This window comes from Electrona antarctica, assembly GCF_951216825.1.
Source record: "Electrona antarctica genome assembly, chromosome: 6".
NCBI lineage: Eukaryota > Metazoa > Chordata > Actinopteri > Myctophiformes > Myctophidae > Electrona > Electrona antarctica.
In genome coordinates this window covers 21,655,712-21,681,603 of record NC_136811.1, presented here as the reverse complement: position 1 = coordinate 21,681,603, position 25,892 = coordinate 21,655,712, and the positions used below count along the sequence as shown (strand labels likewise).

Below are 25,892 nucleotides of genomic sequence, written 5' to 3'. Positions count from 1 at the left end.
AACATAAGTTAAGGATTATGAAAGATCATTATTATTATTATTTTTGGACGTTTATTTCCTTTGTCTTTTCTCATTTATATTTTAACAGATAAACAAGCCCAAAGTAACAGTTTGAACAGATCTACAAGCTCACAATATTATAAAGGTATTTAAGTTAGATGTGACTTGCCTAAGCCTGCAGTGCAGACACCCTGTTACATGTATTTTTCAGAATAGACAAAATTATAATCTTTCAATACAGAATGAGATCGACATTGGTAATATTGGTTATCGGCCATAACAGCAATTAATTATATCGGATATCGATATCGGCCAAAATGTCTCATCGGCACATCCCTATAATTAACTGATCACTTTCACTGATTCAGCCACATTCCTTTAGTCCTAAACCCCCAAATAATGATTAATTAGTATTAGTTATAGCCATTTTAAGCTCCTGGCAGCCATATTGGACGCCATCTTGAAAATGACGCCTTTCCAGAACATATATTTTCCTATATTTTCAGTATATTCTTAAGCATGCCTAGAGGTACCAGAACCAATTGGAAAAACCTTTTCTATCATTTTTGGGGGGTGTATTACTATTTTTTTCCCCATATTGATCCATGCAATTTTCGCCTAGTGTTATAAAATAAAATGCATGATAGCACTCATAAAGCTACCACGGGTGCAATGCTATCACATATTTTCTAACTCTAGACATGTATACCTTCACAAAAATCACTATGAGCCTTATTCAGCCAGATGGTACAGACCAACCCCCCTGGCTCACGGACTAAGTCACTTTGGGAGCAGTATTTTTTCTCAAGACTACGCCGGTATTTAAATAGTATACAAACAACTGCACACTGGTGCACAGTGACTGCACACGGCTGCGTTTTTCGGATTTTTAGCGGCGTTTTTCCGTCGGTTTTCTGAAAAACGCGTCCAGTGTGCAACCTGCACCTTTATAGTCCAGTTGTGTTGTCAAAGCAAGTCAGTGTTTAGTATTGGACTCTGCATGTAGAAACCATATAATTGAGGTGAAATGTTCTGGTTCATTGTTTATTATTGTCTCTACCAGGCCTGAAAAAGGCTAACATACAGGGCGCGTTCGGAAATAGTACACTGAGCGCAGTCAGCGCACTGTGCAATGCAAACTAATAGGCGAGTGCGCTCCCGGTGCGCATTTCCGAACGCACCCACAGTGTGGTGTTGTAGCCCAGTGGTTCGGGTTCCCAAACTTTTTCATGTCAAGGACCCCCAAATTGACACCAATTAGCCCGTGGACCCCCATTTGAAAAGATATGCCAGGGACCCTAGCCTCGGTCCCAGCAGGGACCCCCATAAGAGAAGATTTTTACAGCTCTAGCAGCGATTCTTTAATTTCAAGGACCCCCAGTTTGACATGCATTAGTCTACGGACCCCCATTTAATGGCATTAATGGTTTCTATCTCTGAAACCCCAATTTATATATATATATATATATATATATATATATATATGTGTGTGTGTGTGTGTGTGTGTGTGTGTGTGTGTGTGTGTGTGTGTGTGTGTACAGGGGCCCCCCAGGGGACAGTTAGTTCCTCCCTTTTGTTTACCCTATACACAAATGACTGTGTCAGCTGAGCTCACAGCCCAATCAGTGTGTAGTCAAGTTCTCTGACGACACTGTTATGGCTTAGTTTTCTCACAAGTGAAGGTAACACCAGTAGCCATACAACTGGAGTGGACAGGTTTGTAACCTGGTGTGATGAACATCACTTACAAGTTAATGTAAGGAAAACTGAGGAGATTGTAGTGGATCCCAGGTCTATAGGTGACCACACCACGATCACCTCATGACATCAAACAGGTCACCTCCTATAAATATCTATAGGAGTGCACATGGATTGTGATATGGCACTCCCATGTGACAAGTATGTGTGCAAAAGTACACCAACGCCTTCATTTTCTCCGTAGGCTCAGACCTTTTGGTGTAAGTAGAAACATAATGCTGATCTTCTATAGAGCTAAAGTCAATTCTAAGGTATGGTATCACCAGTTGGTTTGGAAACCTAACTGTAAAATACAAATCTGAGATCCTTAGATTAGCCAAAATGGCAGGGAAGATCATGGGTATGTCTACACCTCCGATCACCCCCCAGGTCATCTTTGAGCAGGCCACCATTGGACAGGTTAAGAAAATTGTGTCTGACCCCTCCCATGTACTATACCCTGAGTATCGGCTAATGCCATCAGGTAGGAGGTACGAGGTCCATGCGTGCAAATATAATAGGTACAAGCATTCCTTTGTCCCTCTGTCAATCACACTCCTTAACAGAGCCCTTGCAGAGGGCAGACAGGGTAGGGGTCGAAGGTTATGAGGTGATGTTCTTCCTCTTTTGCACTAGGTATACCTAGTGCATTAAAAAACCACACACCAACATATATGTTGGTGTGTGGTTTTTTAATGTTGTACGGGTCACTGTGTGCCTTTGTTGTCTTGTATTGTGTATTGTTTTGTATTGTATTGTATTGTATTGTATTGTATTGTATCTGTATCTGTATGCTGCAGGGTGGGTCCTTGGGGTCCAAGACAAATTTCTCCCTTGGGAGACAAAATAAAGAAACCTTGATATATATAAAATCAATGTTGTTTTAACTCTGAGAGCGTACAAATGGCTCCATTTGTACACTCTCTGAGTTACAGACCCATAAGGGTCCATTTGGTTCCAAATTATCATTTAGCTGGGTCCCCCCTCGAATTCCCTCAAGTACCCCTGGGGGTCCCCGGACCCCACTTTGGGAACCACTGCCTACTGTGTACTTGTGTGTGCATGCATGGTAGCCGCTGCCTCGGGTTTTAATCAGCTGGACGGTGTGTTGGAAGAACTAGAACTTGCAAGCAACAAGAAATAAGAATGACAGCTGACACAAGATTTTGTCCGATATTATGAGCATATTTTAGGCTATTTATATAGCCCCATTCTAATTTCTAGTACAAACTACTGAATTACAAATGTAATCAATTCCCCCTGCTCATGACAAAAATAGAATGGGGCAATTAGGCAATACATTTCAAGATTTCAAGCTCAAGTTAAACCATAACTCCATAAACCCCAGAACTAATTTTAGAGAGAGTGTGCCATCTAGAGTGGACCTTGGACTACAGACTTTATATTCTAAGCTACAGACTGGACGTTTTACCCATAGATATATATAAACTATCTATGGTTTTTACCTGCCCTGTACAGATACGTCAGTTGATTTAAGAGAGGCGGGGCTATGAGGCTTGAGGAACCCCTAACCAATCAAAAGCAACCTCTGTTTCCTTGTTTACATATCATCAGGTGTTCCACTCTAGAGCGCAGTGTGCCTCATCTTGCAAACCTTTTTTTTTTTTTACACACGGCAAATGGACCTGAATCATAACATAAACGTGGGTTTGCTGGTGTATCGTTGATTCAGACCTGTAGTAAATGTTTTCACTGCGACCTGTGACGAACGGCGGCGCCAGCTTTAATCAAAGATAGTTTTTCTCTCACCTTCCGACCGTCTTCCTTTGAGTCTCGAACCCACATAAATTCACCTGCACAAACTCGAAAGTCTTGTTTCTCAGGCAAGCTCTCCCTGGAAACAGCATGGACCTGGACAGGTAATAACTTCTATACGATTCCGTTATAGTTTGTGAGCTATACGTAACACGTTTTCAATAGATTTGAATCAATAGCAATCAATAGATTTGACAATAGGCCTATGTCTCAAATGACACATTTTCTTACTGCATTAATTGACCTGAAATAACAAACAGTAATTTTTATTTTGCCTCTCAGGTTTATGCACATACAATAGGCAAGATGCTTTTTAAAAGTGAAATGTAGGCTATTGAAGACAAATAGTTGATATGTTCAGAATTGTTGATAATGAGTCAAATCCCATAATTTGATTTGTGTGCAGTTTTAGTCCTTCTTTAACCTTGCAGAGTAAGAGCACTGTAGGGTAGAAACGTTACCTTGAATAGTTGGATAGTGTCTCTCTTGTAACTAACTTAGGCTAGCTACTCAATGAATAGTGTCAAGACATAGACAAGGCAAATTGGTTGTGTTGTAACTTGAATTTGCCTTAGTTCAAATGGGAATATTGAGCCATTATTTCTTAAGTTAAAAGAGATCCTACATACGAACACATCTCACAGGGAGGGCAGCTGTATAGAAGTCTGGTGAGAAACAGCCTGGGGCAGATATGGTGGCTTGGCAGGCGTGCCCTCTTTAATGACAGATATGCTTAATAATAACACAACTCATGGTCTCTCTCACCATTGTTAATATTTTTCAGTAAACGGTTAGTGGTAGTGGTGCCAAATGAGATGGCAATGACGCCCTGTAGAAGAGTGTACAACCATGAGGATGAAGCATGGAAGACCTACCTGGAGAACCCACTGACTGCTGCCACCAAGGCCATGATGAGCATCAACGGAGATGACGATAGTGCAGCCGCTCTGGGTCTGCTCTATGACTACTACAAGGTGTGAACCAACTAAAGCACGCCACACTTTATACAATTTAGGTTGAAAACCAGAACTTATGGCGAACGACAGTCACATGAGAAAGCACAAATTGGTTATTTCATTTTAATGAATAGAGGGATATTATTTACTCATTATAATAAAGTGTGTGTATGTGTGTGTGTGCGTGCGTGCGTGCGTGCGAAAGGTTCCTAGAGAGAAGAGACTAGTACCCAGCACCATTAAACAGACAGAAGATTCTGGGAACTTGGAGTCAATGCTGGACGAGCATCTTCAGGATCTCATGCCTGTGAATCTCTCTGTAAACGGTTCCACTACTACAACAGAACATCAGGGGCAGGGCACAAAGTATGGAATGAGTGGGCTAACAGGAGAGGTCAGAAGAGGAGCTGGAGTTGGTGTGGGGGAGAGTGCGATCACCCTAGCGCTGGTCAAGGCAGAGGGTCACACATCCACATCGGCATTGATGAACTCCTATTCAGGGGGTTCCTGCAAAACGGAAGGGAGAGAACAGACTAGGATGATCTATGAACAAAACCATTGCAATATGTCTGGTTTCTTGAAAGATGAGCTGAGAAGCACCTCAGCCAACACCTTTGAGGACTCGTACTGCGGAGCAGGAGAGGTGAGACTAGAAGGAGATGGGTACTGTGACAGTAACATTGAGGTTACAGTGAACACTCAGTTTCCACACCTTACTGTGGCGCTCCTTTTAAACTTAAATATTATACAACTGTTTTGCAGAGATACCAATCAAATCGTTCACCAGAGGTCGATGAGTCGATATACTACAGCCAACCAGGGTACGTCAGACATTTTTCGTATCCAGATTCAGAAACAAATGCAATAGTTGCATTTGACATTTCACAGATACAGACTTATGGGTACTGACTCCGCTTTCTAGTTGTGATGATTCTGTTTCATACTTCATTCATCCTATATTAAAATAGCCTAGTAATACAAAAGGCTTAAAGGTTCTACTAAAACATGTTGTTATTTACTTTCAGTAACACCCTCCAGTACTCTCTGGAGGCCAGTATGTCCCTGCGCCAGCGTCAAGGAGATGGCCCCATGGCATACCTGAACCGGGGTCAGTTCTATGCTGTGACGTTGAGTCAAACTGGAGTCAGAGCATGCCTGCATGATTCGGGAAGCAAAGTGCGGGTGAGTGGATCGCTGACATCACCCAGGGCTGATAGGAACCCATACGGTACAGAGCAATGCACCATGGGAGTCTCTGAGATGTCACAGCAGAGTGCTGTACAGGTGAGGCCGGGAAAGGTACATAATGATTAGAGAAGGAGACTACTAACAATATTTTACATCGCCTTTAAAAATGCAGACGCTTCACTCCATTATGGGTATGTTTATAACACCTGTGATTCATTGAATGGCTCTATTTAATAGATATATATTGATATTATCCTGTTTCAAACTTGAGTATATTTCCATGCTTCTTCTACAGAGTGTTATTATGGTGGTTTTTGGTGAGGAGAAGGGTAGAGATGAACAGCTGAAGCATTGGAAATATTGGCATTCTCGCCAGCACACTGCAAAACAGAGAGTCCTGGACATCGGTAAGATCAGTCACTGTCATTCTCCATTTTAACATTGTTGAATGCAAAGCTTGTTTTTCAAAAACAACCAGAATCACCTGTGGAGTTGAGAGTAGTTAAGTGGTATAACAGATGGGGAATATGCGGCCTAGAATGGCATCCGGCCTCGGGAGGCGAACGTCAAGAGGTAGATGATCATACACACAGAAAGAGACAGCAGGTGGCAAACCTACAGGACGCTCCAAGTGAAGGCCTCTGTATTTTCCTGGGGTGAAACCTGACACACTTGGAGCTATTTTGAATAACGGTCTAAATCCAGATTCCCTTAAAAGCCCCAAGGAGCGGTCTGCTGCTGGATTGCTATTTGAATAGACGTTAACGGGATAAATAAGCAGAGGCCTGGGGCCATTATGATCAAAGACAGACAGGCCTTAACTTGTGGTAGTGAATAGAACAGAATGGAATGAACTGCTGGGTGTCAAACACTTTAGGGAGTGCATTACCCGTGGCATGTTTTCAGTATACCTACATGCTCTCATGGTCAAAACTGGAGTGTTGGGATTTATTGAAGTGCATCAAATTGTCTTTTATCTTTGTCTAAGCATATCTGGATTTGTGGTTGAGTTGTTTTGCCGGTCTTTCAATTTAATTTGAGTTAATGTGCCATCATACGTTTTCAAAGGATGTCGCATGATGTCCTCACAAAGATACATTAGAGAATTTATATTTAACTTGGTTGTGAATTTGCACTAAAAATAAAAAACAGATGGTTCTATAATCAAATTCCTAACATCTTCTGTCATATGGTCTTGTTATCTGAGAAGTTGTTCTTGTGAGGCAAGTAATTACTGAAGTGTGTTTGTGCACAGATCCCTGGTCCCCTGAAATGTAAAAAGCAGGGCTGATGACAAATCTATGTCTAATATCTTGATTCCTGCTTAATCACCTGCAGCTGACTACAAAGAGAGCTTTAACACAATTGCAAATGTTGAGGAAATTGCCTACAATGCTGTCACCTTCACATGGGACATCAATGAAGAAGCCAAGGTAAAAAAAAAAACAGGAGTATAAATACAATAAAAACATTGCTTTTAAAAGTTTGCATGTAGCTACTTTACACTCTTCGAGGGAATTGGAATGATCATCACATGACCTTGTTACATGAAAGATTGTCTTTCATTCTTCCAGTCCAGCCAGGTTATGGAGTTTATTGTACTTCACATAACTTTACTGAGCATACTGTATGCCATTTCCACCCATCCTCCCCATTATTGTCTTCCAGGACAGAACTAATGGTATGTTGTCTTTGGTCATTCCTCGGACCCCCAGTCCTAGATGCGCTGAGTATACACAGCAACAGCATAAAAGAACTGCTCAGATTACACCTATGTAAAGGTGGTTACTCCCAAAAGAATGAAGATGAAGAACAAACAAACAGAGTTCGTAGACACAAGGACAGACAAACCAAGCCATGGGAGATTGTGGCTCCCATTTGACCCTAGTGTTCCTCAAACACACCCAGAGAATTAATTGCAGCCTTCATTTTGTTTGGCATACACCTTCTCAGTAATGTAAGAACTAGGGATGTCCCGATCACGTTTCTTTGCTCCTGATCCGACTGATCATTTGATTTTGAGCATCTACTGATACGGATTTTTCCCGATCCATTTGTGCTATATCCCAAATGATATGGATATAATATTGATACTAGGGATGTCCTGGTCACGTATTTTGGCTCCCAATCCGATTCCGATTATTTGAAATTGATGTGATCGGCCCCGATTTCCGATCACCCGATCCGATCGGGACAACCCTAGTAACAACCTATAGCAGTGATGCTGATCTTGTTAACTGTTATGTTTACTCATCATTACCTATTAGATATTTTTGATTAGATTATTTTGCGGAGTTAAACGGGTAAGATTTGAGGCATACAGGCCTCCTTGTATCCCTCACTTAAGCGAATACAGACTCACTGGCAAATAAGCGGCAAGTGCTTTGCATTGACATACAGTTCATTAGGTGTATTAAAGTAAGACATTCACATTAGAGTCCTTGATAATTATTATGGGTAATTGGGTATGTAAAATAGAAAACTGTATAGTTGTTTTTGTTATGAATCTTGCTGTGGAGTGTGTACACACACACACACACACACACACACACACACACACACACACACACACACACACACACACAGGCTCTCTCTCTCTTTCTCTCTCTTTTATCTTGACTTGGATTTTATAGGCCACAAACAGCGTAGCACAGAGGTCACTGTTATTAGAGAGGTTTTCAAATGTGTACTGTATGTATGTTCTGTCACCAAGAGTCTTCTGTCTCCAATATTAATTGGGCTCCCAATCAGGCTATAATGAGCTGTGATACAAAAAGGATGCTTGGGGACGAAGGATGAGTTTGGTTTTTCATTTTGGCTGAGCTCAACTGTTGCCAAGCAACAATCATTGGCATTAAAGCTGAGCATGAAATGTGCTGGTTATGCATGGTGTACTATTGCTTGTTGCAGCCTGGCTGGTGTTGTGTTTGTGCGTTTGTGCTAGGTCGAATGGATGACACTATTGCAGTGTTTGGTGTTGTGTTTGTGCGTTTGTGCTAGGTCGAATGGATGACACTATTGCAGTGTTTGGTGTTGTGTTTGTGCGTTTGTGCTAGGTCGAATGGATGACACTATTGCAGTGTTTGGTGTTGTGTTTGTGCGTTTGTGCTAGGTCGAATGGATGACACTATTGCAGTGTTTTATTATTTAGGTGGGCAACTGAATGCTCACACAAATTATTTTGCATATTTATGCAGATATACACTCCTACACAAACATACCCACGCACGCCACAACATCTAGTGCTATGGGTGAAATGCATTATGAAGGTGTGTAGGAGGGTTATTTGAGCTTCAGGTCTTTTTCAGCTATCAACCATCACCTTTTGCAGGTTCTGACATGATGTTGTTGCTACTCTGTAGTGGGAAAAACATTTTAAGCTGTGCTGAAGAATCTCAACCGTTATATGTCCTTGCAAATGTGTTGGCAGGGCTGTTTTACCTGTTCAACTGGAAATGCTGTTAGGAGTTGAGGTAGTTTTGTAGGTTGTGGCGGCTTGGCATAAAACAAGAAATTGAAACTGGTTTAGATTTACAATACTGCATGACATAATTTATGTTCTCATGTCAAGCATAAAAAACGTTTTATATAGTTTGTCATATAATATTTAAGATTTATGGTGTTCTGCCTGTTGCTGTTACATCCTTTAAAAGATGCAGTAGCTTCTAGACAAGCCAATAGTATTTAATTATTTACATTTTGTGTGAAATTACATTTGGTCACCTTTTTTGTTTTTGAAGAGACTTAACGCATTGGCTAACATGCTTAACCCCCTTAAGACATCTAATGAACCAGGCCACAGATGACCAGAGAGCAAATATCTGGCTTCCTGGTTTTCAAACGGCTACATGCGGCTGTTGTGTTCCACATCTGGTTAGCCATCTCAGAGCCAGACTGCTGCTGTAAAACCCACTGAGCCTGTGCTGATGCCAAGACAGATAAGCAGTGGATGGCTTGCTTTTTACATGTTTGAACTTTGAAGTGAGTGACAGTGGCTTACATATTATAAGGTTAACTAAAGGGGTGCATTTAAAGTCCAGTTCACAGTCACACCAACGATTCGCAACGTAACAAGTTGCAATTTGCAACTACCAGATTCCCTTTACAACGTTGTTAAACTGGACAGTCCGTCGCTGCGCCATCCAAGTTTAATTGGGGGTGCTGACGGGGAGCTTATTAATAATGGGTGTTCCAGAAATTCGACAATTCCGTTGTAGGGGGACGGTCTGGTCCTTTGAGAAGGGCAGTTTCCCCCCCCCCCCCCCCCCCACACACACACACACACACACACACACACACGGAGTTGCACCACTCACTTCACACGGGTGTGATTTTTTTTTGGAAACAAACACAAAACACGAAATCCGTAAATCGGTCAACATTTGTTGATCTTAATAAAATGGGAAGATGGTACCTTCCTATTAAACTTCATATCAACTACAGGCGTGCATTTCATGATTGTAATAATTCTAAAACAAGAACACAATCCATTCCCTTTTCTCTTAGGTGTTCATCTCTGCCAACTGTCTGAGCACGGACTTCTCCCCCCAGAAGGGTGTGAAGGGGATGCCTCTTATGATTCAGATAGACACCTACAGCTACAACAGCCGCACTAACACACCCATCCACAGGGCCTGTTCTCACATCAAGGTCTTCTGTGATAAGGTGAGAGATCCACCATCTATTGACGATATTGAATATGATCAATTGGTTTGTCCAGAGGTGCCTGCTTCCTTTTAGGAATAAAATGTTCATATGCTCCGATACTTTAGGCTTTTAGCCCTGCTAGTGACGGGACTTTTAAGGATGGCTACCGCACATGGGCTGCAGGCAGGGCTTTTAGACAAGGCCTCTTTCACTTTCTTTTTAGTTTTGTTATTTTGTCATTAATATGACCATATCTGTCCTTTTCATAGGGGGCTGAAAGAAAGATGCGTGATGAGGAGAGAAAGCAGTTAGGCAAAAAGTCAAAAGGTGAGACCAGTATGGAGTTTGTTAGAGTTGTGGTGTGGATCTTTTAAAAATATAAAGCCTTTATATATGGTGGGTTCGAATCCACCGTGTACTTTGTTGTACTGGCTTTGTCGGGCTGTCAGCAGCGATTATTGGGTGGGAGGAGTAGGACAAAGGCTCTACGTCCTCTTGGTGGGGGCTCCTCACTGCAGGTGAGTCGGTAGGATACAACACAGATGTGTTGTATAATTTAGTTGTTTGTTATAGTGCTTGGTGTGAATGGTCCTTAAGTCTGTACCCCACTTGGGCTACCGCACCGTAGTCCAAAAGGTCTGGACACGCCACTGGTCCTCTCTACTTGATGCTCCTTGAATAAGGACACTGGGGTTCAAGTGGTTCAAAGTAATTGTCATTTAATTTAATTGTTTTGCATGGCACAATTATGTAACAAAATAAACAAGCGGAGATTAAATGTACTGAATAATTCATTAAGAAAACAAGTAGAAGCAGGCCTTGTAGGGTTGGAAATGAACATGCATTTTTCTTTTGACCAGGGAAAAATGGCGACCCAGTGCCAACGATTTCTATGAGGAAAAGTGACAGTGTTCTGTTCAAAACCATGACGGACCTGGACTCCCAGCCTGTCCTCTTCATTCCTGATGTCCACTTTGGAAACCTGCAGCGAGCAGGGCAGGTGAGGGAGCATTCATTAACAGTATCCCATGCAGAGAAACATGCACAATATACATACAAGCACATACACACATGTCAGACAGAATATGTCAGACAAAATAGAGCCCTGGATAGTGCACCAGGATCCAACATTGTATTCTTTAATTCCTTTTGTAGGTCTTTGCCTTTAACACAGAGGAGGTTGAGAGAAATGGGTGAGTGGCATGTCGTTTCAGTCCTTTGCTCACAAGTCTGTGGTATAGTATGTTATTACACCATGCAGCGGTTCCCAAACCGTTTTGGCACCCCGTTACCTCCCGATCTATATCTGGAAATACCCCCCCCAAATGGAAATATAAATTGCATAATCTATGAGACATTTATTTCCTTTTAATCCACATTATATGCACATACTGGTATATAAACCTGAATATGGCATAATATATGCAGCATAGTCTATATTCTGTATATACTTACCATATATTGGAATAATATGTTAATAATATATTTAAAATAAAACCATAGCACCACCATTAGCCTTTCCATGTCGCGCACCCCCTAGAAGGAGCTCGCGCACCACAAAGGGTGCACAGTGCACACACCACAGTTTGGGAACCACTGCCTCACTCCTTTCACATTCTGCTGATTAAAAAAAAAAGAAAATCATGATAACATCTTGCACATTTTGCATGCTGTTTTGTTAAATGTGTTTTGATGATTTAATGCTTTCTGTTCCATAACTGTATATCTTCAGTAATCATTTTCAGTAATCATTAAAAATCACAGCAGCATGAAATTGCGTGTCCATATCATGCCTGTAAGATTTAGTACTATCATCTCACAGCATGACAGGTTTGGCTGAGAGATGTTAGACACAGCGAATTCATGTTGACGTTCATGTCTTTCGGATTTCGGCTATTCCTTCCATGGAAGCGGCTAGCGATGAAGCTAAAATAAGATAAAAAGAATATAAAAAAAACTCTGGATTAACGCTCATTTATCAAATCTCACTTTATTGTCCCTGGCTACCTGTGCATTATTAAAATAATCTTGTTCTGGCTTCCAAGGAGATAACAATTTCCCTCCCATTTACACGAGTTAATTGTTTGTAGAACTGCTTCCCTCCCAATAACGAGTTACACGAGTTACGTTTTCATTGTTTAATTCGCGTTTTGAATACATTTTGCGGGGTTTCCATTGGACAGAGTGGGATAGGTGACTCATTCGGATGACGTCACCACAAAAATTTCGGTCGCACTGGCATGCAAAGGCTTCTGGGAAATTGAGGCCCAATGAATTCTAATGGCGGCGTTGTGTTGTTGATCGCCACTTTGGATTATTTTTCAACACTACGACAAAGGATCACACCATTTTAAAGCGTATTTTCATGAAAAGGAACAATGTCCACGTGTGTTTTTTTTCAAAGTTTAGTGAAATCTCGGCAGTCAACGGGGCATTGCGATTAATTAATTCTGCAGTCAAACTGATAACTGCAGTGTGTTTCCTCTGTTTCAGTAGCACTGCAGTCAAGCGGGCCCCATGCCGTACTGAGGAAGTTCTCTGTCCACCAAACCCCAAGAGGTCCAAAGCAGAGATTGCAAGGAAAGGTCTGTGAATATCACTTGACCTTCATCACTCATGCTTAACTGTAAAACAGTTTATAATTACAGGTGCACTCGCTGTAATTTCACTTTATTATCATGAACTATTAAGTTGCAGGACAGATTAGAAAAACAACAACAATTTGGATATTAACATGGCTAGTGAGCTAATGCTACAAAGAAATATGCAAAGAGATAAAACAGACCTATATTATTAACAATACTGTAGTCTCTCGAGACAGACTGTTAAATTTGATTTCTTTCTTTCTTTCCACTCTTCACCAGTTCTGCTGTATGTGAGGAAGGAGTGTGATGTCGTTTTCGACGCCTTAATGCTCCGGTCCCCAACCCTCGAAGCCTTGTTGGAGGCAGTGAGTTGTGCAAATTGACTTTAGTTTACGTAGAGTGTAATATAGTGTGGACGTGCAGTTTTTGTTCAGATATAACTGGTTGTGCTAGACAAGATCAATGTGATTCTCCCTGAAATGTAACATCTTCCTATTAAATGACTTATTTCATTAATAATGACAGTCGGTCAATTTCAACATCTTTAAAATGCATGCGAATAGAATAAACAGTGCCAGTGTGTTTCTCACAGATCTCACAGAAATATGCTGTACCCCTTCACAAGATGTCCAAAGTTTACACAAAAAGCAAAAAAGGGTGAGAAAGAGAGTATTCACAGAGACCAAATGTAAAGACATCACTCTCTGTCGCTTTTACTTTTATCCATGTCTTTATGTGCATCTCTTTAATCTCTCTAAGGATCTTGGTAAACATGGACGACAACATCATTGAAAATTACTCCAACGAAGACACCTTCATCCTGGCTATAGAGAACTCTTCTGCAGACTCTTTGCGGGTCACTCTATCAGAAATCTGATCGTTATAGAGACCTGCAGACTCTTTGCGGGTCACTCTATCAGAAATCTGATTGTTATAGAGAACTCTTCTGCAGACTCTTTGCGGGTCACTCTATCAGAAATCTGATTGTTATAGAGACCCGTGGCGGCATATTGATGCTACCCATGCATTTCAAGAAGAACTTTGATATTTTTTTAAAGAAAACTACAGAAATATATTACTTTTACATTCAAGACCATTTTCATTGTGGTCAATGAGTCTCTGATGTTTCCTAAGAAGACTTGCCATGGCTTAGAGACAGGACTCTTTGTTTGTCAACTCCTCTGATGAGTGATGATAATGTGGTTTATTCAGATCTTCAGTGATTGGAATTTAGCTTCTATCACCTTCATATTTACTTTTCAAATGTAGTTTTATTAGGTTTTCACTGGTGGTGCATGAAACATAACATCTTCAACATGCTACCTTTCTTTCTGCCACTGCATGCTTTATTAATTGCAGCCGAAGGCAAATTATTTTGATATTTATGTTCACATCTGTTTTCTTCTTTCATTGTGTATTGCACAGCAAATGCACAATGTTAGAACTAAAGACCTAACTGGTCTTTACAGTCTATTGTATTACCAATGCTAACAGTACAAAATGTGTGTTTCCATCGGAGTAATCTGTAATCTGAAAGTTTCTCTAGTATTTACTGCTTTGTTACATGTTTTGTTACATGTCTTTTAAATGATTCAATAAATCTAGTTTTATATACAGCTATTTGTCCCTGATTTCAGGTTTGTTGTGGTGGTTTGCAGCTATTCTCTTTCTAGGGCATGGAAAATGCTCTTAAAATGGAAAGAAATCTTCTAAACATGATATTGCATGAATTCCCTTTCTGCCTAACTGAGAGTATGGCCATTTTTGAACAAGCAGTAATAAGGCAAGCTCGGAATATTGTATCTGACCATCTGCATGTATTGAACAGAGAGTACGAGCTAATGCCATCCGGTAGGAGGTATAGAACTCCACGGTGTGTGTATAATAGATTTAATCACTAATTTGTTCCTCTGTCAATCAAAATGCTCAAAGATTGCTAAAAATGGCAGCAACCATAACTGACTAGATGCACTTTATTAACTAGTTGCACTTTATCAAGGGAATTTGTGCAATATCTCTTTTTATGTTTGTGTGTTTCATGGTGTTTTTCTTTTCCTTCTGTGAGTGTATAAAGTTATTTGTATGCAGCTGTGACTGTCTCAAAGACAAATTTCTCTTAAGGGAGACAAATAAAGATAACCTTGAATGCCGGTGTGTAACCTTACAATATAGACCGTTTTATTATCACAAGCAGTCTGTGGCATCGGTGCTAAGAAAACGGCCTAGATTATTCAATACATAAAGGCACAAACATTGCAGATTTATTCATTGATTTTTAAGCTGACCCAAAAAATGGTCATTAAATACAGGATATCATACAAAACCTACAAAGTGTTCCCTAGCCCCTATATATGCCCAGCTTTGTGTGTTTGTGTACCACATTTGTGATGATTTGATTGGCTGAGCACGGAATGTGATGTATGATGATAAGAGTGCCCCTCACTTCACACAAGGGTGATTTTTATTTTCTTCTATTTTTGAGATGCGAAAACCCCACCTATGTCCAGCTTTTGGTGTATGTAACCCATTTTTTGTCCCAACACAAACATTAAATGCCATTGATGTAAACACAAACATTGCATAACAAACATTGATGACGAAGGTGAGGACGCAAATTGTGATTGGCCGGAATGAGCTTATGTACGATGATAAGAGTGCCCCTCACTTCACACAGGTGTGATATTTTATTTATCACATTATATAGTTATATACCTGATCCGGATTTAAAGTACAACAAAAGGATACTTTAAAAGAAGTACAATGAGACAATAACATTGTGGATGATGCTTGTCTCGTCTCTACAAAACAGCAAGTATTCAATAATAAGATTGAGTCTACTGTCTAATAAATGAGTGGCTTCCATGTAGATCTCGAACTTCACGTGACTTTTCTATGATGTCAGTACTGTGACATCAGTCATCTCCATGTTTGGGCAAGGTTTCTGACTAATCCTACTTCCATTGACTTTCTGGTATAAAACACGTTAAACTTCCAAATTTTAGCGATTAACAACAGAACGTTCGGAAGCAAAATAAAGAAATACTTTGTGTTCGGCATTACAACAAAAGGTAAGGTCAATGTCAGGATTCCTGGATGGAGTACGGTGTGACTGTAATTTGGGAGAGAGAAGAAACCCCATTGCCTCTATAGCAGCTGGAGTTCTGTTCTTCACTGGTTGGTGGATTATCATTGATGCAGCAGTTCAGTACCCAAGTCAGGAGCAGTTCCTTCATGCCTATCACACATGTGGAGTCATGGCTACGGTGGCCTTTTTCATGATAAATGCTGTATCAAATGCCCAGGTAATAGGAGACAGCTACAGTGAAGGCTGCATAACACCCACGGGTGCTCGTATTTGGATGTTCATCGGCTTCACACTGTCTTTTGGCTCCCTCATTGCCTCAATGTGGATCCTGTTTGGAGGCTTTGTAGCGTCTCAAAAAGATGTTGTGTACCCTGGTGTTGCCATTTTCTTCCAAAATGCCTTCATTTTCTTTGGGGGTTTGTTGTTCAAGTTTGGACGTACAGAGGAACAGTGGTAGTGTGGACTGTCGGTGTTGTACATTGTTATACACCCTGCTTTTTTGTATTGTATAAGGCAATATGCTTTAGAGTTTATTAAGCTATATCTATTTTTTATATTGTATCAACACCTCTGCCCCCTGAACCTCAATGTAGGGGCCCCCTTCTCTACCCATGCATGTGTGCTTGGCCACATACACGTCCAAATTCAGTCATATTAACTGACGACAACAGTGATAGATATGATTACTGACGACAGCCTACATGGAGGAACCTGACCCAATGATGGCCAAGAGATGAACCTGGTGTCGACAAGTCCAAAGAGCTGATCGTGGACTATACCGGAACACACATGTAGAGAACACACCCCCATCTATATCGATAGTGCCGCAGGTCAGCAACTTGTCCACATCAGTGAGGAACTCACCTGGGACTCTCATCGACCAATTTCTGAAGACAACACACAACCAACCTCTATTACCTCAGGCAACTGAAGTGGTTTGGTATTTGTCCTATGGGTCTTCTACAGAAGTACTGAGAGCATATGCACTTGGAGTTGGAACTGTACTGATCTCAACAGCAAAGCAGAGAGTTGTGTGGACATCCAAGTGCATCAGCAAATGTCAGCTGTCCTCCATTCAGGACAGCATGTCAGAAAATCTACTCTCACCTATGGTCATGAAGTGTGGGTCATGACCGAAAGAATAAGGTTGCGAATACAAGCGGCCAAAATGAGTTTTCTTCAACGGGTGGCTGGCTGGCATCTCCCTTAGAGATAGGGTGAGAAGTTCAGTCACACGAGAGAGACTCAGAGTAGAGTCGCTGCTTCTTCGCCTGGAAGGAGCCAGCTTAGGTGGTTCGGGCATCAGGTTATGATGCCTCTCGGGCGTCTCCCTAGGAGGTCCTTGAGGCACGTCCCACTGGGAGGAGACCAAGGCGCAGTTGGAACATTTCGGGATCCCCCAGGAGAAAGTCACTAATGTTGCTCTGGAGAGGGAAGTCTGGAACACTCTGGTGGAGCGGTTACCCCCATGACCCGACTACGGATAAGCGGTTGAAGATGGATGGATGTCAGCAAATCTTACAGGCTTATCGAAGTTTCTAGCCACCTCAACCATGGACTGTTTCTGGACAATTAGGCATATGAATGAACTGGCCAAAGAAAAGAAAAATCACACTTGTGTGAAGTGAGGGGCGCTCTTATCATCATACATTATCATCACATCCTGGCCAATCATTGCTTTGGGGAACACACGCACACACACTTTACAGCTTTTACACTCACAATCACAAATCTGTGTGTATACTGTATGTGTGTCTGTCATTCTACCCCGGGGGTGACTTGGAAAGCGACCAAGAGGTTTCAAACTCGAGGTTTCAAACTCTCGTGACCCTGAGGTGTGTGTGTGTCTCATGTTTGCTGTGCCGAATGGCAATTCGGATGGACCAACGTTTTCCAAGAACCGATGTATGTGTATCTGTGTATGTGTGAGTATATGTATCTGTTGACCTGGGATCTGTTATCTGAGAAGTCACTTACAGTAGCCTCAGTATGTTTGGGAATCATCAGCTTCCCTGATTGACTAACCAAAATTGCCGGGTTCACGGATTGGCATCGTGTCACGGTGCACGTTTGTGCCTCATAGCCAATATAAATAGAACATGCATCGTCCCAAGTAGGCCAGCACCTGGAGGAGTAAGAACTTTGCACCTTAAGTGCTAGGACGACGGTCAAACTGTTCTCTATTGATTATTCCTTTTTTCCCCCATTTAAGGATTTTCTAGAACTACATCTGATTCTAGGAATCTAGGTAAATGTGCTCTCCATATGGGCATATAGTACGTTAGTGACATCCACCCACTGTCCACAGAGATCATCATACTGTATACGTTTGTGATCCATTGTCCACCATCCATTTACAAGGAAATTTAAAACGAAAGATACAATTATGATTAATGCCCCAACAATGGAACCAAGTTATTTCACTCTTGTGTACCTGACTACCTGTACACAAGATGTAACAAGAAACCTTGAATTCATATTACCAGTCCATGTCAATCACCAATGTCATGGACCGGTAACATGATCATAGATCTTATGATATACCTATGACATTACTCCATAGCTGTGCAAGGTTTCAGTGCCATTGCATTTCATTATTATAAATTAAAGTTACAATTTTCAAAAAATATTAAACGTGAAAATAAATGTGTGGAGTTAACTACTTCCTTGGCCTACTATCTAGCAGCACATACAATAGATACATACAAAAGTACTGAATACAGGGTGGCTAATAATAGAGCCACATTTCAGTGGAAGACATTGCAAACCAAGACTCATTATGCTAAATGACACATCCAGCCGAAGAGACCCGATATGGCGAAACTCTTTTGAACGGACAGAACCACTTTAAAGAGCTCAGTGAGTGGGTAGACCACCAGGCCCACAAAGCCCAAATATTTTATCAGAACAGAGAACACTGGAGGGAGGCTGTGATCAGGACACTCAGACGTTAAAGCTTAAATAGGCATCCAGTGCTGGTATACGTGTATCAAACAATCTGTAAAGAGGACAAAGATGAGGCTGATGAAATTTATGGGAACTTTTTGAACATTTAAATACTAGTAATATCTATGTACACCACACAGTAACAAGCAGTAATGAATTGCACATAAATGTCATTACATGATTCAGTCCTTTAAATGCCTGGAAAAGCACATGATTGATATCTAGCTGTGGCAGGCCTGGCGCCACGGGGGTGCCAGGACGCTTGGCACCCTCAGTTTCAAATTCTGCCCCCTCTGATCCAAGCGGAAGACAATCGATTGATTGATCGTAACATGCTCTGAAAATGCACGCTGCCCACCCATCTCTCGGAAATCACACTTGTGTGAAGCTCTTATCATCACATTCCGGCCAATCATAATTTGCGTCCTCACTTTTCTGTCCTCACTTTTTATCCTCAATTCCATCGTACACACAGACACAGAACGTTGGCTATAGGAGGGCCTCTTGCATATTACTTTTTCCTGGATCCTTTTTTAAACCATTTTTGCTAGTAGACTATGCGGGCTAAAAGCCTCAAATACAAACAGAATAAAAGTTAGAAAGAGTATAATATCCAAAACCTTAATAATAATAATAATAATAATAATAATAATTATTATTATTATTATTATTATTATTATTATTATTATTATTATTATTATTATTATTATTATTACAATACAGATTGTGATATTGGCTGTTTGAAGTATATTGAAAGTAGCAGCAACTAGCTAAATTGTGTTTTGTAATAATATTTTTGTAGAAATATTTTCATAATTTACCTGGAGCTTGTTGTCAGTAGGTAAACATTGTAGTACCATTTCATCATATTGATATTGTACCATACCGACAGTAGGCCTATGGAATTTTGTTCCACACTGCCCTCTACCAAAAGAGGTCGCTCTAGTTAACACATGCATGATGTAGCCTACTCCTCCTTGTAGCCAGGCACTGCAGTGCAGACTTAAGTTGCAGAGACCTCTGTTTGACGAGACGGGTGTATAGCGGGCCAGCCACATGCGCACTAGACTAGCAACAATTGGGCTCAGAAGGGCAGTCAATTTGATTGATTGATTGATTGATTGATTGATTGATTGATTGATTGATTGATTGATTGATTGATTGAAGTATTTAACAGTTTGCAGAATGGGTAGCCTACGTTTCACATGAAAGCACAGCTCAATACAAAGACTGTTTGTTACTGCTACTGCATGTGGACGACACTGATAAAACATTACACTTGTTTACAACAGGGTCCACCTTTTCCAATTCATCAGAACATTTAGACCAGACCAGGCCAATCATGATCTCTATTATTTTGTGCATTTTCCTTGTCACAGGTAATATTTAAAGGACCAAGCAGTCCTGAAAGGACCTTTATTTGTGTCTCCACCAGGCCGAAGGCATGGGGAGAGAGTATGTTTTGCACTCCGTCCGTCCGTCCGTGTGTATGTCCGTGTGTGTGTGTCCGTCCGTCCGTCTGTGAACCGCTAATCTCCGGCACCGTTAACCCGGTCGATGTCAAATTATGCACACACACTCCCTGGATGCCAACGATGAAGCTCTGCCCCAGAATATCCAGAACGGCCTGTTATAGCGCCACCAGGAGGCCGCTTTGTGCAAAACAAGTTTTTGGACAGTACACCTACAGATTTTGTCCAAACATCACGCAAATTGGTACACAGTTTCTCTAGAGCCATTCAACGAAACAGGTCTTTCAGATTTCTCAGACTCCATCCTGATTGGCTAAGATTGGCTTCCAAAGTTTGCAGGAGTGCTCAGTTTCAAACAAAATGCTGCAAATCATGGACACATCGTGTGATTTCCGTGAAATTGTGCATGCACATTCCCACTAGGCCGAGGAAGAAATGCCACGTGAACATTTTCAACTCAGCCTCATGGTGGCGCTATAACTCGCCGAAAAGTGTTTTTACCTCTAACTGCACGGATCTGTGGATAACTTTGTATGCCAACTCCCTAGAGGCCAAGGAAAAACCTTTGCCTGGAATTTTTCACATCTCTCTTTATAGCGCCACCAGGAGGCCGACATATGTAAAACACATTTTCTAATATTACTCCTTCAGATTTTTCCACACACGCAAATCGGTACACATGCTCTCCATAGTCATGTGATCAAGACGCGTTTGTTTGATTTCTCATAGTCATAATCCACCTTCATTGCCTACGATTGGCTTCTAAACCTTTCAGGAGTAGCCCGCTTTGTACCCGTTTTGTACAAATTGCCACAATTACTCAACGCAGCGTCCGATTGCGGTGAAACTGTGCATGCATATTCCCACTAGGCTGAGGAAGAAATGCCACTTGACAGTTTTCAAATCATCCTCATGGTGGCGCTACAACAGGCCAAGCCGCGTCACACACACACACACACACACACACACACACACACACACACACACACACACACACACACACACACACACACACACACACACACACACACACACACACACACACACACACACACACACACACACACACAAAACATCCTGGTGGAGACCTGTGCCCAGAAGGGCACGTTTTCTATTTTTTGTCTGTTTTTTTCTTCTCCTTACGCCAAAAATAGCAGTTCTGAACTGCAGTCGGTATTCGTGAAACTCGGAAATATGGTAGAGGGCCATGCCAACCATTGGCCAAAGGGTGGCACTATAGCACTCAATTGAAAATGCAAACTTTGAACGTGCATAGCTCATGAACCGTTGGCAATGAAACTTCGACACACATATGTGTAGGACTCAGAGCAGCAGTCGTACCCAGACAGACAGCAGAGAGCTCTAGTGGTGAGTGCACTTCATGGCGCGCTCTGCTTGCGCACAAGTAGGCCATATCAAGTTCTTCTATATAGCATAAAAATATAGGGAATGTGTGGGACAGTTTACTGGAGCAGATAGGTTGTCTTGTTTATCGACCTGATGGCAAGGGTAAAAGAAGAAATTATTGTTAATATTGTTCTGGGAACAGATGACAAAGTATTAAATAAAACAATAGTCCTATACTTTACCACATAAGTTGCCATTACTGGTATCTGTTTTGTTTTTTTTACTACACTTTTTTTTTTTTCAGACACAAATGCCTGACCAAAGACCTTCAAGCATGCATTTTGAAAGCAAGCATACAAAGTCACCAATGCCTCAAGAGCTGGTTAGTGTGGATGCATAAGAAATTGGCTGCTCTCTAGTCATGCAGTCTAATTTAGCAATTGATTTAGGGACAATGTTTTGATGGTACTAGCTAGTTTGCCTATACTGTAATTCATGCTTCTTTTTTTTTTGTTGGTCAGGCTAGCAGGAAATTGTCACTTGACTGCAATTACATTTGGCATAATGATGAATGATGCAAGATATATTAATTGCACCTAAGCTTTGCTAGTGCCAATATAGTCCATACATTTAAGGTTCAAGGTTGTAGGCTACTTTATTGTTACCACTTGTGTACACTCAGGTAGCCTACATTTTGGTTTGGCTTAATTCAGACACTGCAGCAACATAGATAATAAAAACAACAGAATGATGATAAATCACGGATTATGATTATTTTTTTTAATGATTTTACAATAAAGCATACAAAATACACATGACTTACACAAAAGAAAAAGACAAGAAAAAACAAAAACACAACACCCTCCACATTCTGTTGTTGACAATAGTGATTATATCATCTGTAATGTACTACAATTACAAATTGTTAATGCAACCATCCTTTAATATACAAATAAAAGTAGTCCCATATTTCATGGAACTTTCCTTTGACATTGTTGTTCCTGGCAATTGAGTATTCGAAAGATGCAGTTTCAGTCACAAGTTGGGTCCAGTCTGTGTATCAACCTCTCTGTATCAACCTAGCTGCAGCGATAAGGCCTGCAGTCACTAATGCACATTGTTGGAAAAAGATTTAAAGAGTGCAAAAAAGAGAATAAAATACTGGTTGTGATATTTGTATCTTCTCATTAATAAATAAGACCAAGTTGGCCCTGGTCTATTCCACTGCTACTCAGGGCTACCACTGACAAGCTTCAGACATTATAAATTAGCATTAGAAAATACTCATCCAAAACCCTCTACTAATGTATCTGAGTGAATACATTTGCACTCCTCAACCTGCAGTCCTGCACTGACATTTTTAAACACCTATGTATTTTTTTAATTACCCAATGAGCAGTTAAAGCTGCAGAGTGTGTTTCCCTAATATGTAGTCTGCTATGCATAAGGTTTAATGTACAACAAACATGACAGTTGACCAGGCAGGATGCTGTAAGTCTACTCACGACACACCCACCCTTGACACTATTCACTCACTGTATGTCCTCTGCGGAGTCTTCTTGTTGTAGAGCAAAGTGCTGATTGCAAATTGCCTATTCCTCTTTCCTATGATTCTGTGAGAAACTAGGAGTGAATTCTGAAGAACTATTGTATTGATAATGGCATGATGATGCTTTTATGAAACCCATCACCCACATAGCGGCAAAATCATCAGTGAAATACCTGGGTTGTATTTTGGAGGGTAACTTATAAGACGGCCGTAGTATGGCCAGCAAGGTGCTAAACAAGGTCTCCGGACTGACTACGTTTCTAGCTCGAACAGCAAGATACATGGATAGGGAGACGAAATTAGTGGTGGCCAACTCCCTTATCCTGTGCCACTTTGATTTCGCATACATGTACATCTTGGTTCGAGTCCTTTAAAACAAAGCTACAGTCAGCTCAAAATAGTCTGATTAGGTTTATACTAGGGATGGGACCCAGAACCCATATAGGAAGGAACCAGTTCGCAGAGCTGAACTGGCTCCCAGTAGAATCCAAGGTTACAATAATGGCTAGACTATCCATAAAATTAAATAAACAGTTTTAAGAACATGTTTCAGGCAGGTAAACGAGGTACACAATCATTTCACCAGAGCCAGTATTGCAGATGTGGTTTACTTTACTTTTCAAAGTAAAGGCAAAGGCTCATTCATTTACATAGGAATCACACAGTGAAACAGCCTTAAACCAGTGTTAAACTGACATCCAATCTGAGGTCATTTAAACAGAAGACATTTAAACTACGGGTACTGGAAAAGGTTCCCCTATAAAGGGTCAGGGAAGGATAGGGACGTACATGTTGTGTTGTGTTGTGTTGTGTATGTAATTATGTGTGTATTGTGATGTTAGTTGCTGCGAGAGTGAGGTCTAGCCAACACCAACTCGGGATTCCTGGATCGCTGCCCTCCACAAATTCCTATCCAACATCAGGTTCTTGAGCTCTGCAGTGTTGTTAGCCAAGCTGTCGCGCCGCAACACGTCTACATAGGTGGTACGCTTCTTTCATCTCCTGATGGTCCGTCCATGTGACACCTAGTGCCATTCGTAGGATTCTTGTGTAGACTCCATCCAGGGCTTTTTCCTGTTGTACTGTGAGGGTCCATGTCTCGGCCCCATACAGCAGTACTAACTCCACAGTAGCTATGAACAGCCGCCTCTTAAGGTCTTCTCCCATTGTGATGTATTTTAAAGTATTCTTCCGTTCAGTGTGAGAGGACCTCAGTGGAAATAAGTCTTCGGACTTTACTGTGAAATCCTTGAATCGCTGATTGTAATGTTTTATTATGATTGCTTTTCTAAATAAATCAAATCAAATCAACGTGCAGCACACTCATTTGTGCTTTCCCCTCAAGATGGTGATATTAAGTTTTAAATTGAAATTGTATTGACCCACGACATATTGTAAATAGATTGTAAACACGCATGCACGCACACACACACACACACACACACACACACACACACACACACACACACACACACACACACACACACACACACACACACACACACACACACACACACACACACACACACACACACACACACACCTTTTTTGTTTTGTTTATTTGGAATGATTGATGAAGCTCAGGTGTTGGTTGTTTTTGTTGTTTTCAAGTCTGATAGAGCTATATTAGTGTATTGCTGTGGGTATTCACAGTACAATGGGGTATTCACGGCACACTGTGTTTTATTCACTCGTCAACTGACAGCTTGGTGAGAATTCCAGACCTCACCCTTAAACAGACTGTTAACAGTTGCTCATCTGGTGTATCGATAACAAAGATGATTGTCTATTCCGAGTAGCTGCTGATGTGTCAGAGGATAATAATGAATCCGCACCTCACTGGTAATGTGTTATGGATGCAGCTGAGAATCACTGACTAACAGCTATGATGTGGGTTTCTGGTTAGTCACTTCCTTTATTCAGTAAGGAGTAAGGACCTTATTTCATGTTATAAATCTGGCACTTTTGGAAACAATTCCTGCCATAGTGGGCAATGCAAATACTTTATAGACCATGTTGTTTATCTTCCCTTTGATAACTTGTATTTTACATATTCTAGTAAGCCTAGAGGGGTAGGCTAAATATTCTGTAGCATAAAATGAGGGCATAATAACATCCGGCTAAAACTGTAAAGAGGTTGACAGGTGAGCCTGGAGAAACGGGTGGGTAGGGTACAATTCTGTTATATCTAATATCAACATTAATTTTTTTTTTGAATTAATTTGCTTTCATTCCAGATTTCTCCCACTTCATATAAGCGTGTTGGGGAGTCTTTAGAGGTCGGATTCGCAAATAAAAATAATAAAATGTATCTATTCTCATTCATGGGATTAGGACAATAATGTCTATAAGAACACATTTAGTCAAGAACTGTGTAATATGTAAGAGTTGTATGTAAGAGTACTGTGAGCAGTACTCACAGGCTGTACAATCTTTGAACGTAGTTCGTTTTTTATGGTCTTGTTGGATCTCGTCATCCCTCTGGGAATCGTGTGTGTGTGTGTGTGTGTGTGTGTGTGTGTGTGTGTGTGTGTGTCACTGTGTGCATGCGCACGCGCGCACACATGTGCATTCATGTCTCTTAGGGTGTGGCTAGCCACCTAA

The 25,892-nt window shown here is 41.1% G+C and overlaps 2 protein-coding genes across 4 annotated transcripts; both read left to right on the top strand.

Moving 5' to 3' along the window:
• Positions 1-3,286: 3,286 nt before the first annotated feature.
• Positions 3,287-14,505, top strand: LOC306924525 (grainyhead-like protein 2 homolog). 3 transcript variants are annotated; one of them, XM_079503075.1, is made up of 15 exons: positions 3,287-3,617; positions 4,298-4,487; positions 4,675-5,112; positions 5,232-5,290; positions 5,495-5,753; positions 5,953-6,064; positions 6,996-7,090; positions 10,164-10,322; positions 10,574-10,631; positions 11,165-11,304; positions 11,460-11,497; positions 12,801-12,889; positions 13,169-13,254; positions 13,482-13,546; positions 13,649-14,505. In XM_079503075.1, exons 1-15 carry the CDS (start codon positions 3,604-3,606, stop codon positions 13,764-13,766), a joined length of 1,920 nt encoding a protein of 639 aa, XP_079359201.1. In that variant the 5' UTR covers positions 3,287-3,603; the 3' UTR covers positions 13,767-14,505. The 3 variants fall into 3 exon arrangements, with proteins under 3 accessions (XP_079359201.1, XP_079359200.1, XP_079359202.1); XM_079503074.1 differs by having other exon boundaries at positions 3,289-3,617; positions 12,798-12,889; XM_079503076.1 differs by having other exon boundaries at positions 3,291-3,617; positions 5,495-5,651; positions 12,798-12,889.
• Positions 14,506-15,966: 1,461 nt separating this feature from the next.
• LOC306925001 (transmembrane protein 50A-like) lies at positions 15,967-16,431 on the top strand (the record flags this gene model as incomplete). The annotated part of the gene is made up of 1 exon (XM_079503681.1): positions 15,967-16,431. One exon carries the CDS (start codon positions 15,967-15,969, stop codon positions 16,429-16,431), a length of 465 nt encoding a protein of 154 aa, XP_079359807.1.
• Between the last annotated feature and the right edge of the window lie 9,461 nt (positions 16,432-25,892).